The 12,059-nt window shown below is 39.5% G+C and overlaps 1 protein-coding gene across 5 annotated transcripts in view; it reads right to left on the bottom strand.

Moving 5' to 3' along the window:
* The window catches only part of AGPAT4 (1-acylglycerol-3-phosphate O-acyltransferase 4), a 78,739-nt gene that overhangs the window by 12,257 nt on the left and 54,423 nt on the right, over positions 1-12,059 (bottom strand). For all 5 annotated transcript variants that reach the window (XM_035538313.2, XM_035538317.2, XM_035538315.2 and 2 more), the window contains 3 exons: positions 10,630-10,783; positions 5,065-5,167; positions 3,731-3,806 (listed from right to left, as the gene is read on the bottom strand). In XM_035538313.2, coding sequence (XP_035394206.1) covers positions 3,731-3,806; positions 5,065-5,167; positions 10,630-10,783 — 333 coding nt within the window. The remainder of the gene's footprint in view (positions 1-3,730; positions 3,807-5,064; positions 5,168-10,629; positions 10,784-12,059) is intronic.

A 12,059-nucleotide genomic window follows, 5' to 3' on the forward strand; every position in this document is an offset into this window, starting at 1 on the left:
AGTAGCATTTTTAGATGTGGAAGCATGCTGCCCCTAACAACCCCACCAAATCTGAGTTACTTCAGACACAGGGGTGAGTAATGCAGTGGCAGGAAACCAGGGAACATCCATCCTCTTGTGAGAATCTAACTGGAGTCTTCCCTCCTGCTCCCACCACGAAGATCTGACTGCAGAGGGATGCCACTGCTCTTTCATGAAGACACTCACAAAGAATGAGTATCCAAAAAAATATTCTTTGTTCCCAAACACTGGAGTTCTGTACGCTTTCCCTCTTCAGCTATCCTTTGCTAAGTCCCTGGGGCATTCTGGCATATATTTTCACGCCCTGTTTTCCATCCTTCTCTTACAAGCGAAAAGAATCAGAAACTCACTTTCTTTTTAATGGAAATTAAGATTCTCAAGCAGAACTTCTATTTCAGGAGCTGAGGCTGTGAAGAGGTGGAAAGAAAAAAAAAAAGCAAGGACTAGCAGAGTTGTGACTGTTGTACAGTATCTTTTCGGACTGGGCAATAACATGCTCCGTCTGCTCCACGTTAAGGGGAGTCTTTCTAGCAGTGGCAGTTTAAAAGGAAAAGGCAACTGGCAGCCCAAGTTGCACTTCTGTCAGGACTTGGCATTAACTGATCCGGTGCTGGCCACCTCTGAAAGGAAAAAAATCACCCCAGGTAAGGAAGAAGAGAAATGCACGGACATGGTGCCTACATAAGCCTGGAACAGGAAGAAGAACGATGCTTGGTTTATAATAGCAGGGTGCCACTGCTCATCTGGAAAGGCCCTCCTCATTACATTCGCAGCAGGGACTAAACCAGGAAACGGGGTGATAAGTAGTAAGAACGTAAAGAAGCCAGGTTTCCAGACAGTAGCATCTCATTGAGGAACATGTAACTGATACCAGGCAATGGGGTAAAAAAAGACAACACAAGCTTTTCTCAAAGACTCTGACTCCTCTATTAAAGATAATTTAGAAAGGTCACGTCCCTTGATGTCCACTAACAGCAGATCTCATTCCTCATTCAAACAACTTTGTGTCCCTGATGATCATGAGTGCCCAGCACTCCAGCCTTGACCTCAGCATCTATGGCATGTCCCATACACTAAATTATGCTCCTGGAGCATAATTCAGCCCTGCTAAGTAAGAAAGGGAGGATGGAGGAGCTTACCATTAAATCAACCCCACACTCAGATGCTGTCACATACACTGTCATGCTTTGGGGAGAGCAGGACCCCTCAGGACTGCATTTTTCACATTTAGCTAGAGCTGTTTGATTCACAGCTTGCAGAATAACCCTGCATCTGCCCACCCCTTTTGTTACCATGGCCTTGCAAAAAAGACAGGGCAGCAATTACTGGTAGCTCTTGGAGCCTCACAGCTGATGAATGCCTCTGAGCACACCCGCATACGGAGAGGCAGTTCATGGGGCCAATGTCTGCCACACAACTCTGCAAAGAGCGCACAATTCATCTGTGAAGGTGTCCCAGAGCTGGCAGCCAGTGCAGCGTACAGAAAAAGCTCAGACTGCCCTGAATCAATCAAGAGATGCTGCATGCTCTCTCCCACCTTCTAAGGCTCGAGAGGGTATTGCAAAAATTATGAATATCGCTGAGAACAAGCAACAGCACATGCAACCATGATGCAAGGTAAAACAGGGAACCTGTTTTTCAGTAGCGTGCATACCTTGTCCTGTTTTGAAACAGGAAGTGGAGTGCTACAACCAAAATGGACAAAGCAGCTGATGAGTGCATATCCTGCAATGAATTACTGTCCTTTTAATGTAACTTTGTTGCTTTTCATCATAAATATTTACTGACTCTGGAGACATAAGCCTGAAACAAAATTCACTCTTGGAAGAGAAACAGAATTCACTTTCAGAAGCAACACTCAGACAGCGATGCTGCTTGTCATCCCACCTAAGAGGTAATTATCTAAAAGAAATATGGCAGAAAGGTGAAACGGAAATTGAATTTTTACTCTGCACATAAACTTTCATTATCGCAGAACTCTTTATCAACTTATCCCTGCTCTGTATTCTCCTAAACAGTCTGATTTTACACAGATGTGGGCTTGTGTAAACCAGGAATGACTGCAATGAAATAACATAAAACAGCTCAAGAAAGAGCAACATGTCATCTTCCAAACAAACAAAACACAAAAAAAGAAGAAAGAAGAAAAGTAGAAAAGAAGAAGAAAAGGAGAAAAAAGAAGAAAGGGAAAAGGGAAAAAAAAAAGGAAAAAAAAAGAAAAAGGAAAAACATGGAAAAAAATCCCACAATACCAAAAAGCTTTTAATGGAAAGGAAAACTGAACAAACATGCCTTCCTCCTGTACTTAAATGGGAAACTAACAGCAAGCTAAGCTGTTAAAAGAAAGCAGGATAGATGCACACACTGTTTGCAAGAGCAATAACCGAGTGTTTGCCAAAGAGAGAATAACAGAAAACTAAGTGAATTACTGCAAAGGATGCAATAAAGGATTCAGGAAAACGATCACCACATACTCATTTAATTTATGTACTTTTCCTGCAAATGTCTAAACATTATCTTAGCAACACGAAACAGGGTTAAAAATAAAGGCATAGTACCAGGAAATGGACTTTTGCAGCGTTCACCAAAAGGACCGTTTGCATTTATCTTCCTGTAGAGAGAGCACGGGCACGTAGGTACCACAATGCCGTTCTGCAGAAGTGCGCCAGACGTAGTGCCTGCATTAGATGTCTGCGGCACAACTTACAAGAGGGAAGGATCAGAGGCGCTGAATTAAACCAGAAGCAGTCTTGGTTTGAAGCTGAGAAAGACTAGAGCATAGACTATACGGACATGCTAATGTGGTGTTCTGGGTTGAGTACAACAAACCACATAACAGAATTTCACTGCACTAGTGAGAGGAAAACAGAACTTAGCTACAGGCTAATTTAGAAACGATAGCTATAGGCCATCATTTCTAAATCTCAAACATTGCTGTATTCTAATCTAAATAACATAACTTATCTCACTGTATCATGCCTTGTACACCTGTGACTCCCACTGACTGAAACAGGAGTGCTCTGTGTATTCAAAGAGCACATCCCCAACCATTACCTCTTCATAAAAACAAAAACCATAGGAAACAGATTCTGAAAATCTGAAGGATGCATATGCAAATAGCTGAAAAAAAAATCATCAGGCTTCTACAAGCACACTCCGTCTACAAGTTGTCCTTATTCTGCCCCTGTGCTATGTAATTAGGAATCTTGAATGCACGCCCTCTGTGCACACAATGTGAAAGTATTTATCAGCTTGTCCTGTTAATGTTGGATATTTGCCTTGGTAAAAGACACAGGCTAAAACAAGGGACAAAAGTTTTAATGCACTAAATCAAAATATACCTCATTTAGCCCAAGAATTAATTCTTGATTTAGGAGGTGACTCGAACGGGAAGAAGGTTTTACTACCAACCAGGCAGTTGCGTATTTTGTATACTTACGCAACTTTCTGAAGAACAGTTTAAAACTACTCTCTCACTGAGGCTTGCCTCATTTTTTTACCTGCTGCTCTTTAAGTACAAAATAAAGGTAACCATGACTGACAGTGCAAGACCACTTTGCATCTGGAGAAACAGAGCACTTGTTCCGAAAAACAAAAACCACAAAACCCCAAAGCGCAACCACTTCACACGCACACTGTAAAGGTCTACAAGGAGTATAAATAAATGAGCACCAGCGGCTCATGAGTTTTGTCTGGACAAAAAACTAACCTTTTCTTGGTAGAGTTTGTGGAGCCAATTAGAACACTCCTGCTCATCTTCTGGGACTTCCTCTAATGGAATCCGCCTGCCAATGGTAAACAAAGAGAAATTGAGGAATATTAAATAGTTCTGCTCTGATGAACAGCATTTGCATTACAGAGACAGATCATCCATCTGACAGGAGATTCACTGTACTCCCCCCACCGCTCTTTTATTTATTTATTTATTTAATAATCTGTGGTAACAGCTTCCAGATCAGCAAAGTATAGTTTGCTTCTATATCTACCTTCAGTTTTCACATGCATCTGAAACTCAAGATTTAGATTTCTGAAACAGTAACGCATTCTATTTGAGCTCACTAGAACCACTTTCTAGCCAAAGGTTTGAAATTTTCTGTTTCTAAAGAAAGTTTTTGAAAGAACTGATTTCCTACCTCACATACGGAGCTCAGGGCTGTGTTTAATCAGCTAGGCATCAGAGGGAAAAAAAAAGTATTCTCATAACTAGGACACGGCACATCTAGAATTTCTCAGGCAGTATTTCTGATTTAAGTTCTCAAGAAAATACTTTTTAAACAGACAGAAAAGGGGAGGTAAAAAGAAAACATCACCCTACTCTATTTCAAGAGAAACCAATTGTAGCAGCAAATTAAAGCTACAATGAGGTTACGAACTCCCAATCACTTATGGGATCACTTCTAAGGCTCTGATGCTCCAATCCTAAATCATCACATACCTCAAATACCTGCAGAATGGGTGCTGCTGATAGAACCTAGCCTGAGATGGAGCTCTTTGGAATTGGCCCATCCTTACTAAGATTGTGGGAAGCCATTGGGTCATTCATCTTTATAGAAACGTAAGCGATACAGAATCCTGGCAAATGTTTTTTCTTTATACAAACCATCCTACGTAGAGAGGGAGGGGCAGTCAAGTATATCAACTACACCAAACAAACGGGAAGAGTCCTGACCCTGGCTTCCACCTCGGTACAAATCACCGTGCCAGAGACAGGAGTCAAGGAAACCCTCCTGAACACTTCATAGATGTTTGGTCACTGAGGCCAGGTGAGTTAAAAAAGAGGCTCCACTGTTGTGACTGAGCTGACATGCAGAAATCAATAAAAAACAACAACAACACAAGATCTTCAAGTATATATAGTTACAGAATTTGATGTGAAACCCTACTCAAACCAGATGAGTTTTTCTTCTAGAGTCCTGTAAAGCCAGGTTGGTAGAGACTTGCTATGTCCATTACCTCTTTGAAAATATTTCCTTATTTGTGCAAGTGTGACTGCAAGTACACACTCCTGTATGCCAGAACGGAATTAAAACATGGATTACTTGCCTTACATATAAATCTGCGTGATACTTCTTTCCATTTAGAACGCCCAGCAATGTTGGATTCTCATTATTTCTGAAGTTGAGGGTAGAATCATAGACTGCTGAAACTACAAGAAGAAAAACAGGTTATGTGACTAAAGTAGTAATAGAATTGAAGATCAATCATTCTCTCTCAAACAAGAAGCATATTTACATATGGAGCCATCAGCAATAGCACCATAGTCTGAGCTATCAACAAGGTAAAGATGACAATGTATATTCAACATGCAGGTTATTAGAAGGCAAATATCCAGTGACCCTTTCAGGACTTACACCAGTAGAATGGATGAATACTCTCCACCCATGTCTCCTTCCCCAACAGATGCTGAATGCTAGGAACATATCAACAGTTTATATACCATAGGAAATTCTAGAAGCCCAAAACTGTTAGCTTCCCCAACTCACTGAACAAGACAACTGAGTGGGGACTCACTCTCCCTGCAGAAGATTGCTTAAATAAGCAAGCAGGTAACCACTTACACAAGCAATAAACAATACATACAGTTTGACTGAGAATAGGTAAACTTTGTCTGAGACCTATCCTACAGCGAGAAGGCTTAACCCAACTATGAATTAGGGCTTGAAACAACCTCCCCTTCATGCCCGTTCCTGGATAGCTGAGGCATTTGCTATAATGCAAAGGCAGAGACAGAATAACAGACCATCACCTGTGTGAGATGAGCTACTGTTATAAAGACATGCAGCTGCATGAATACAACATCTAAGTTCCACACAACTAAACTGCAATGAAACTTTCAGCCCAGAGAGAAAGAACACTGTCAGTTCAGGACTGCACAGTAACAGTAAAAGCATTTGCAAGCAAAGGTTGTTCTTAGTTAGACAGCGTCAACAAACAGTTTCTACAGAAAAAGCGTTCATTGTTTTAAACCAGAAGAAGTGTTACAAAAGTAAGAGATTATTTGAACACAGGAGCTAAATAAACTTTTTTGATTGCTTCATAGTACCAACATGTCTATGGCAGGGGCGCTGGAACTAGATGATGTTTAAGGTCCCTTACAACCCAAACCATTCTGTGATTCTAACATATCTGTAAAGAGACTGTTTCTGATACGGTAGGAAATTACCAGAGAGCAATTAATTTTCCTGGCACTGAAACTGATTGCGCATCACAATATGAATTCCAAGATCAATAACAGCAACAATAACAAAATTGACTAAAGCGCTTCACCCGCAGCTTGCTGTATTTCAGATTTTCTGCTCCAGAGTTTTGCAATAATGAACACTTCAGTGAATTTTTATTGTGAGAGGTTTTGACCCCCATAAGGAAGCATTCTATTACACAGAACAGATTTGGTTTCATTTTTGAAGTTTATCAGTGTGAGATTGATATGGCTTGGTCACAACATACAGCCCAGCAGAAATTCCCCCACAGAGTTGGTTACTGCAAAGCAGAATTCATAGCCTAGAACAGAACAGCCCAGATTTAGTGCTGCAAAGAAATCCCAAAAATAGAGGCCAAAACTGTGTCACTGTACACAGACTGTATCCATCACTATTAAGTCTATTTTTTTCTACTACAGTTGGGATTTTAGCTCAAGCTCAAAACTACAAATGATAAGCCAAAATCTGCTTCCAGCACATTACCTTCATTGTACAATAAAAATAGGAATTTATTTTTTTGAATAAATTACCTACCTCCATTTTAAAGCTTCTTAGTGAATAAGGATTTTACTAATCCACTCTAATTTACTGATCCAATGTAATCGAGGGAAGACAAGAGCTTAATTTGGTTTGTACAAGGTAAATTTGTTAGCTTAGAATAATCTCAAATTATTAAAGAATAATGACAAGACGAAAACAATAAAGGAAAGTATGATGTGTCCAGCACTTGTCACTTTTGTCTTTTAGGAGACACCTACATTTGAATTTTGAGATGACTTGGGTTCTTGTTCAGACACATTAGAAAATGATTCTCTTGTTCTGAAAAAGTTGTGCAGTGTTGATCAGGAACATCTTATGTTCCATCTTATCATAGGCCATACACAGAGTTTTCCTTCACTCCAGCTAAACAAATCCTTTTCCAGTTTGTGACTGGTCTGTAGTTTGATGTTCAGTCTAGTTCTTTTTTGTATCACACTGAAATCTTTTGCTGGCAAAGCAGTGCCAAATCCAAGATAACAACATATGCAGGAGTAAATAGACCCCTATTATATTTGGGTATAAAGTAACTGAAGACCTAAGCTTTTCTATTTTGAAAGTGCAGGAAAAGAACAATGGAGGACGTGTCAAAGAAAAGACTGCACAGGATTAAAATTTACCAGAAAGCTTCCACAGCCAAAGCAGCACTACTACACTGCATGACCTACTGACATTGTTTTTCATTAAACACGCATTTTGTACATATTATATATTTTAGGTATTTTTATGCATATACATACAATTATATATGGATTTGTGCTCAATTACAACTAGACAGCTCACGATTTTCTCATCCAAAAGCTTAAGAGTCCAGAAATTCCACATTCTAAATCAAGTAAAAAAAAAACCACAGTATCTTCAAAACCTTCCAACTGTCTTATTCTCAGACTAGTTTGGGCAGTTCTTCAGAAGTTTTGCTCTAATTATGAAATAATACATTTCTCAGAGAAATTATCTTAAAACAACTTTTTTCATTAAAAAACAAAGATAATTCATTTTTCTGAAGTCTTTTCAGAGGCTTAGAACACATCACAATTGAAAGAAACATTTTTCCATTGAAATCACTATTTTCTGACCAAAAAAAACAAACAACATACACACACAAATAAACTCTACCCTTTGCTTTTGGTTCCCTGCATAGAATTCTGACAAAGAACTACATACTTAAGAAATTGGAATTTGCTTTCTTAGTCTCTACTTAATGCTTAAGAAGTCTTTGAATTACATATTTAGAGAGGTTTTTTTTGTTTGTTTTGTACTGTTATTTTTTAACTGGCCTCTTGAACTGAATTTTATCCATTATTTTGTGGGCACAGTGGACTATGCCTGCACAAACATCCGACAAATCAACCTGCAAGCTCTGAGTATGCCTACATATGGCTTCATACTAGCACACAATGATCTGCAGTGAAGACTCAGGAGATGCATGAGGAAGAGAAGGTGGAATTCACCGTACTGCCAGTATGACAGCCATTCTGGCACAATCTTTTAACATTTCATTGCTCTGGCCAAAGACCATCCATCTGCTCAAAATTGGTAGCTTGCTCAGGTAGGATTAGGACCTCCACTAAACATTGAAGAAATCCAGGACTGAAATTCAGCTCATGAGAAAAAAAACAACAACAACAAAAAACAATCAAACCCCCATACACAGTCATATTGGCCTCCATGAAAACGTCACTCTGGAATTTGTTCTTCTGTGTTTCCTCTAGGACAGCAATTTCCATGCATGCACAATTGGAAGAAGTTGACAACTTGGAATTATCTGCAATCCTTCAAGAGTTATATTTTTAATATACGCCTTAACTAAATAAAAACAGCTGAAAGGCACTGTCTGATATACAAGCAGTCAACAGTAATAACAGTTAAATACAACTTTTACAATATTTATGACATTTATTTGCACTGGGAGTAATGGATAGGTGTTTTAGAAACAGATCTATGTTTTCATTTGCTTCCATGAGAAGCACAAGTAGCAAATTCTACACTACAACCTAACAGCAATTTATTAAGACAGCACACAACCTCTAGAAATGAAGTTCCTGGGTACTGCGTCTGTTACTACGGAACTGGTAGAGATGATCACCAATAAAAACATCAGAACAATTTTTAAAAATATTAGATGTATTCCTTTAAGAATCAGCATACCCACAGAACTTGCAATTATTATCTGGGATCATCAGCTGCTTCCCTCAGAGGTCTCTTGGCTGGGTTTAATTACACAGTTTCAGCAGCAACTACCTATGAAAAATTATGACTTTGTGCTTCTTGAACCCTCACAGTGAAGTACTACCTTGTTATTAGCCTTACCCCGTTTGGTTTAACAAGTGACTGGCTCTGGTTTGAGGTAGTAACAAACACTTCTCCTAAGTAGGTAATTTAGGGATCTAAGTCTTTTTAGTTTCCTGACAGTATACAAAACATTTAGGATCCTAAGAAGTGCTATTGTAGTTTATCGCATGAATGCCCAAACCTCTTTATAAATGGCACTTGAGATCCCTGAAATTGTTTCCTTTTGAAATACTTTCCCATAAATCAGCTACCTGTCTGCAGTCACACCATGTTTTGTTTGTTTTACATTGAGTAGTGACAAGGAAAAAAACACCACTAAAATCACTTGTCCCTGACTCCAGCTCAGGGCATTGGAGGTCAGAGAGTTCTGACTCATCTTCTCAGTGCCTCAGGTCTGTCTCCCCTCCTCCTCAGCAAAACATTTGCCCTTACTCAAAAGGGAAGGTTAAACTGTGCCCTTCAGGGAGCTGCTCTGGATGCTACACGTAACTTCCATCTTTTTCACATGTCAGAAGAGGTCCAAGCTATGCTGTCCATTTTGGGGGGTGGGAAATCAGTGATGCCTGACAAGCTACAACAGTGATATCATCTACCTGACTTGTGAGAAGATACAAAAAAGAGACATGACAGACAGCAAGACAGCTGACTGCAAAACTTTTTTTTACAGCAGCTACCCCAGATAAGCCAGATGAAAACATGTCTTCAAAGACAAAAAGGAGTTTTGACATTAACTTCAGTCATGCTAGAACATTTTCTTCTAAACCACTACTTTGCCGTTCTTATATATCAGCCTTCTAACAGCACATAAATCCACCAAACCCCAAAGTGTAACGCTATAGCTACTTAGCACTGTCTTTCCTTCGTTCATGAAGTACAGAGCAGAAGACTTAGCTGGATTTTATTAGTCAAAGAAGATCACTTTAAAGGAATGGCCTAGAGTGCCATGTTCTTACTGATGGCACTCTAGAGCTGGTAAATCTATTTCAGGTAACCAGAAGGAGGGTGAGGGGTACAGAACAACATTAACAAGGAAAAATTTACTCATATTCCGTAATTAATTTATAAACTTCTCCTACATATATCTTCAGAAATGGTTTACTGCCCTCTACTCTGCAAAGGCTACTAAGAAACTTAGAGTACATCTACACAGAAATTTAAAGCAGAGTATTTTTTGATAAAAAATGTTACTTATATTTACCACAACTAAACATTTAAGACACTTTCTTAGATTCTCTGAAGTAATAAAGTGATGTATTGGCTTCACTGGGAATAGTATTTCTTAGTAATACAGTATATACTAAGAAATATTATCATTTGGGAATAGGTAGGAAACCTGTAACTTGGGATCCCCCAATACAGTAACAGAAAAGGAAGCAAACATAAGAAATTAATCAAGCTGCCCATGAATTTCGCTAGTCAAACCTAACCTTTAATTTTGACAGACCAGTAGAAGAAAGCTCAGAAAAGATTCCAGGGCTTTTCTTCTAGGACACACACTATGGGGAAAAGAAGAGCACGGCAAAGCGACAGCAGTTACATGAAATAGCCATTTAGCACTGCTCCTTGTGACTTTCCTTACCTACATTTCTCAAACACTGCACGGTGACAGCAAATCCTTTCGTTCGTGGCAGAAGGTGATATTTGAGCTTGGGCAGGCCTTTGGCTTCAGCCACCTGCATGCTAATCTGGTGCTTCTGTTCTGTGAACCTTGTACCCTCACAATGAATCAGGAACTAAAACAAGAGAGAATTTCAGTTAGAAAACAGCTCAGGTTTTCTACATATGCCTGACCAGAGTCCTCTCTAATTCCCATCAGCATGGCCCAAATGAACACCCCTAGCAAGGACAGGTATAGCCACATACATATGCTGGTAATTTAATTACCCTGGAACTATTGAAAAATAAGAAATAACAAACAAAAAACTCTCAATTGCCCCCACTCATACAACTTGCCGTCCTGTGGTTTGAAGTCTAGGCTTTGGGCTTTAACACCTGCTCTTCTACTGAAGTCTGAATGACTTGATTTCTCTAAATGAGTCACTCCATCTCTAAAGAGATGACAGAAGACTCACAGAACATTCTCCTTGTTGCAAATCTCTTACTGATGCTGAGGTGCTTCAGTATCTAAAAGTTGTGTCTGAACTGAACACATTTCTAGGAAATGCCTTGTTGGCTCATCTGCTTTCACTACGACATGAGGACCATAAGCAACAGCAGACACTAACTTTGATGCCAAAGACTGAGCTGGTAACAAACGTAGGGCAGTAGATGCAGGACAACAGTAGGTCTCAGTCCCTTATGAGCTACACAGCACAACTGCTCTGACTTGAACAATTACAATTTTGGCAGTGGCAGGCAGCGGAGAGCACAGATCTTTGGAGATTTATCACTTGCTCAGCTGCTTTCTGCCAGACCTGAATGCAAACTATCACATCAGAGAGCAGTACCAAATAACATCAGCTAACTCTCAATAACCCACAACAAGAATTTAGCCCACAGAGAACCTAAAGAAAACTGTCCAAGTAGCCAGCTTCAGATCCAGCCCGTCTAAGAGCATTTTTACTCATGTACCACGTGCATAGTGTTAAACAGTCAGATGAAACATAAAGAAACTGGTAAGAAAATCCTCCTAAACCAGCTAGCATGCTCTCACTTTCTAACTACTGCTGTACCTTTTGAAATTATGTCAACAAATGAGTGCAGATTAAAACACCACACTGGAATAAATCCAGCTGTACACCTGCAACTGGATCTCTCAATACATGTATAACTCCTTCTCAGTAATACTCCGCAGCAGTAAATAAAGAATGGTGGTAATTTGCGATTACCCATTAGTACTGAACTGCCTATGTTCACGAAAAGGAATTCAGCATTTTTTAAGAGTCACAGAGCACAGGCAAATCCCTGTGAGAAAGTGGGATTAGAAACTAAGAATTCTCCATCTGCTGACAGCCTCCTACCTAGAAATCATTTAAGCGGTAACCAAACAGAGCTTAGTTTTGATTGCTT

This window comes from Cygnus atratus, chromosome 3 (assembly GCF_013377495.2).
Source record: "Cygnus atratus isolate AKBS03 ecotype Queensland, Australia chromosome 3, CAtr_DNAZoo_HiC_assembly, whole genome shotgun sequence".
NCBI lineage: Eukaryota > Metazoa > Chordata > Aves > Anseriformes > Anatidae > Cygnus > Cygnus atratus.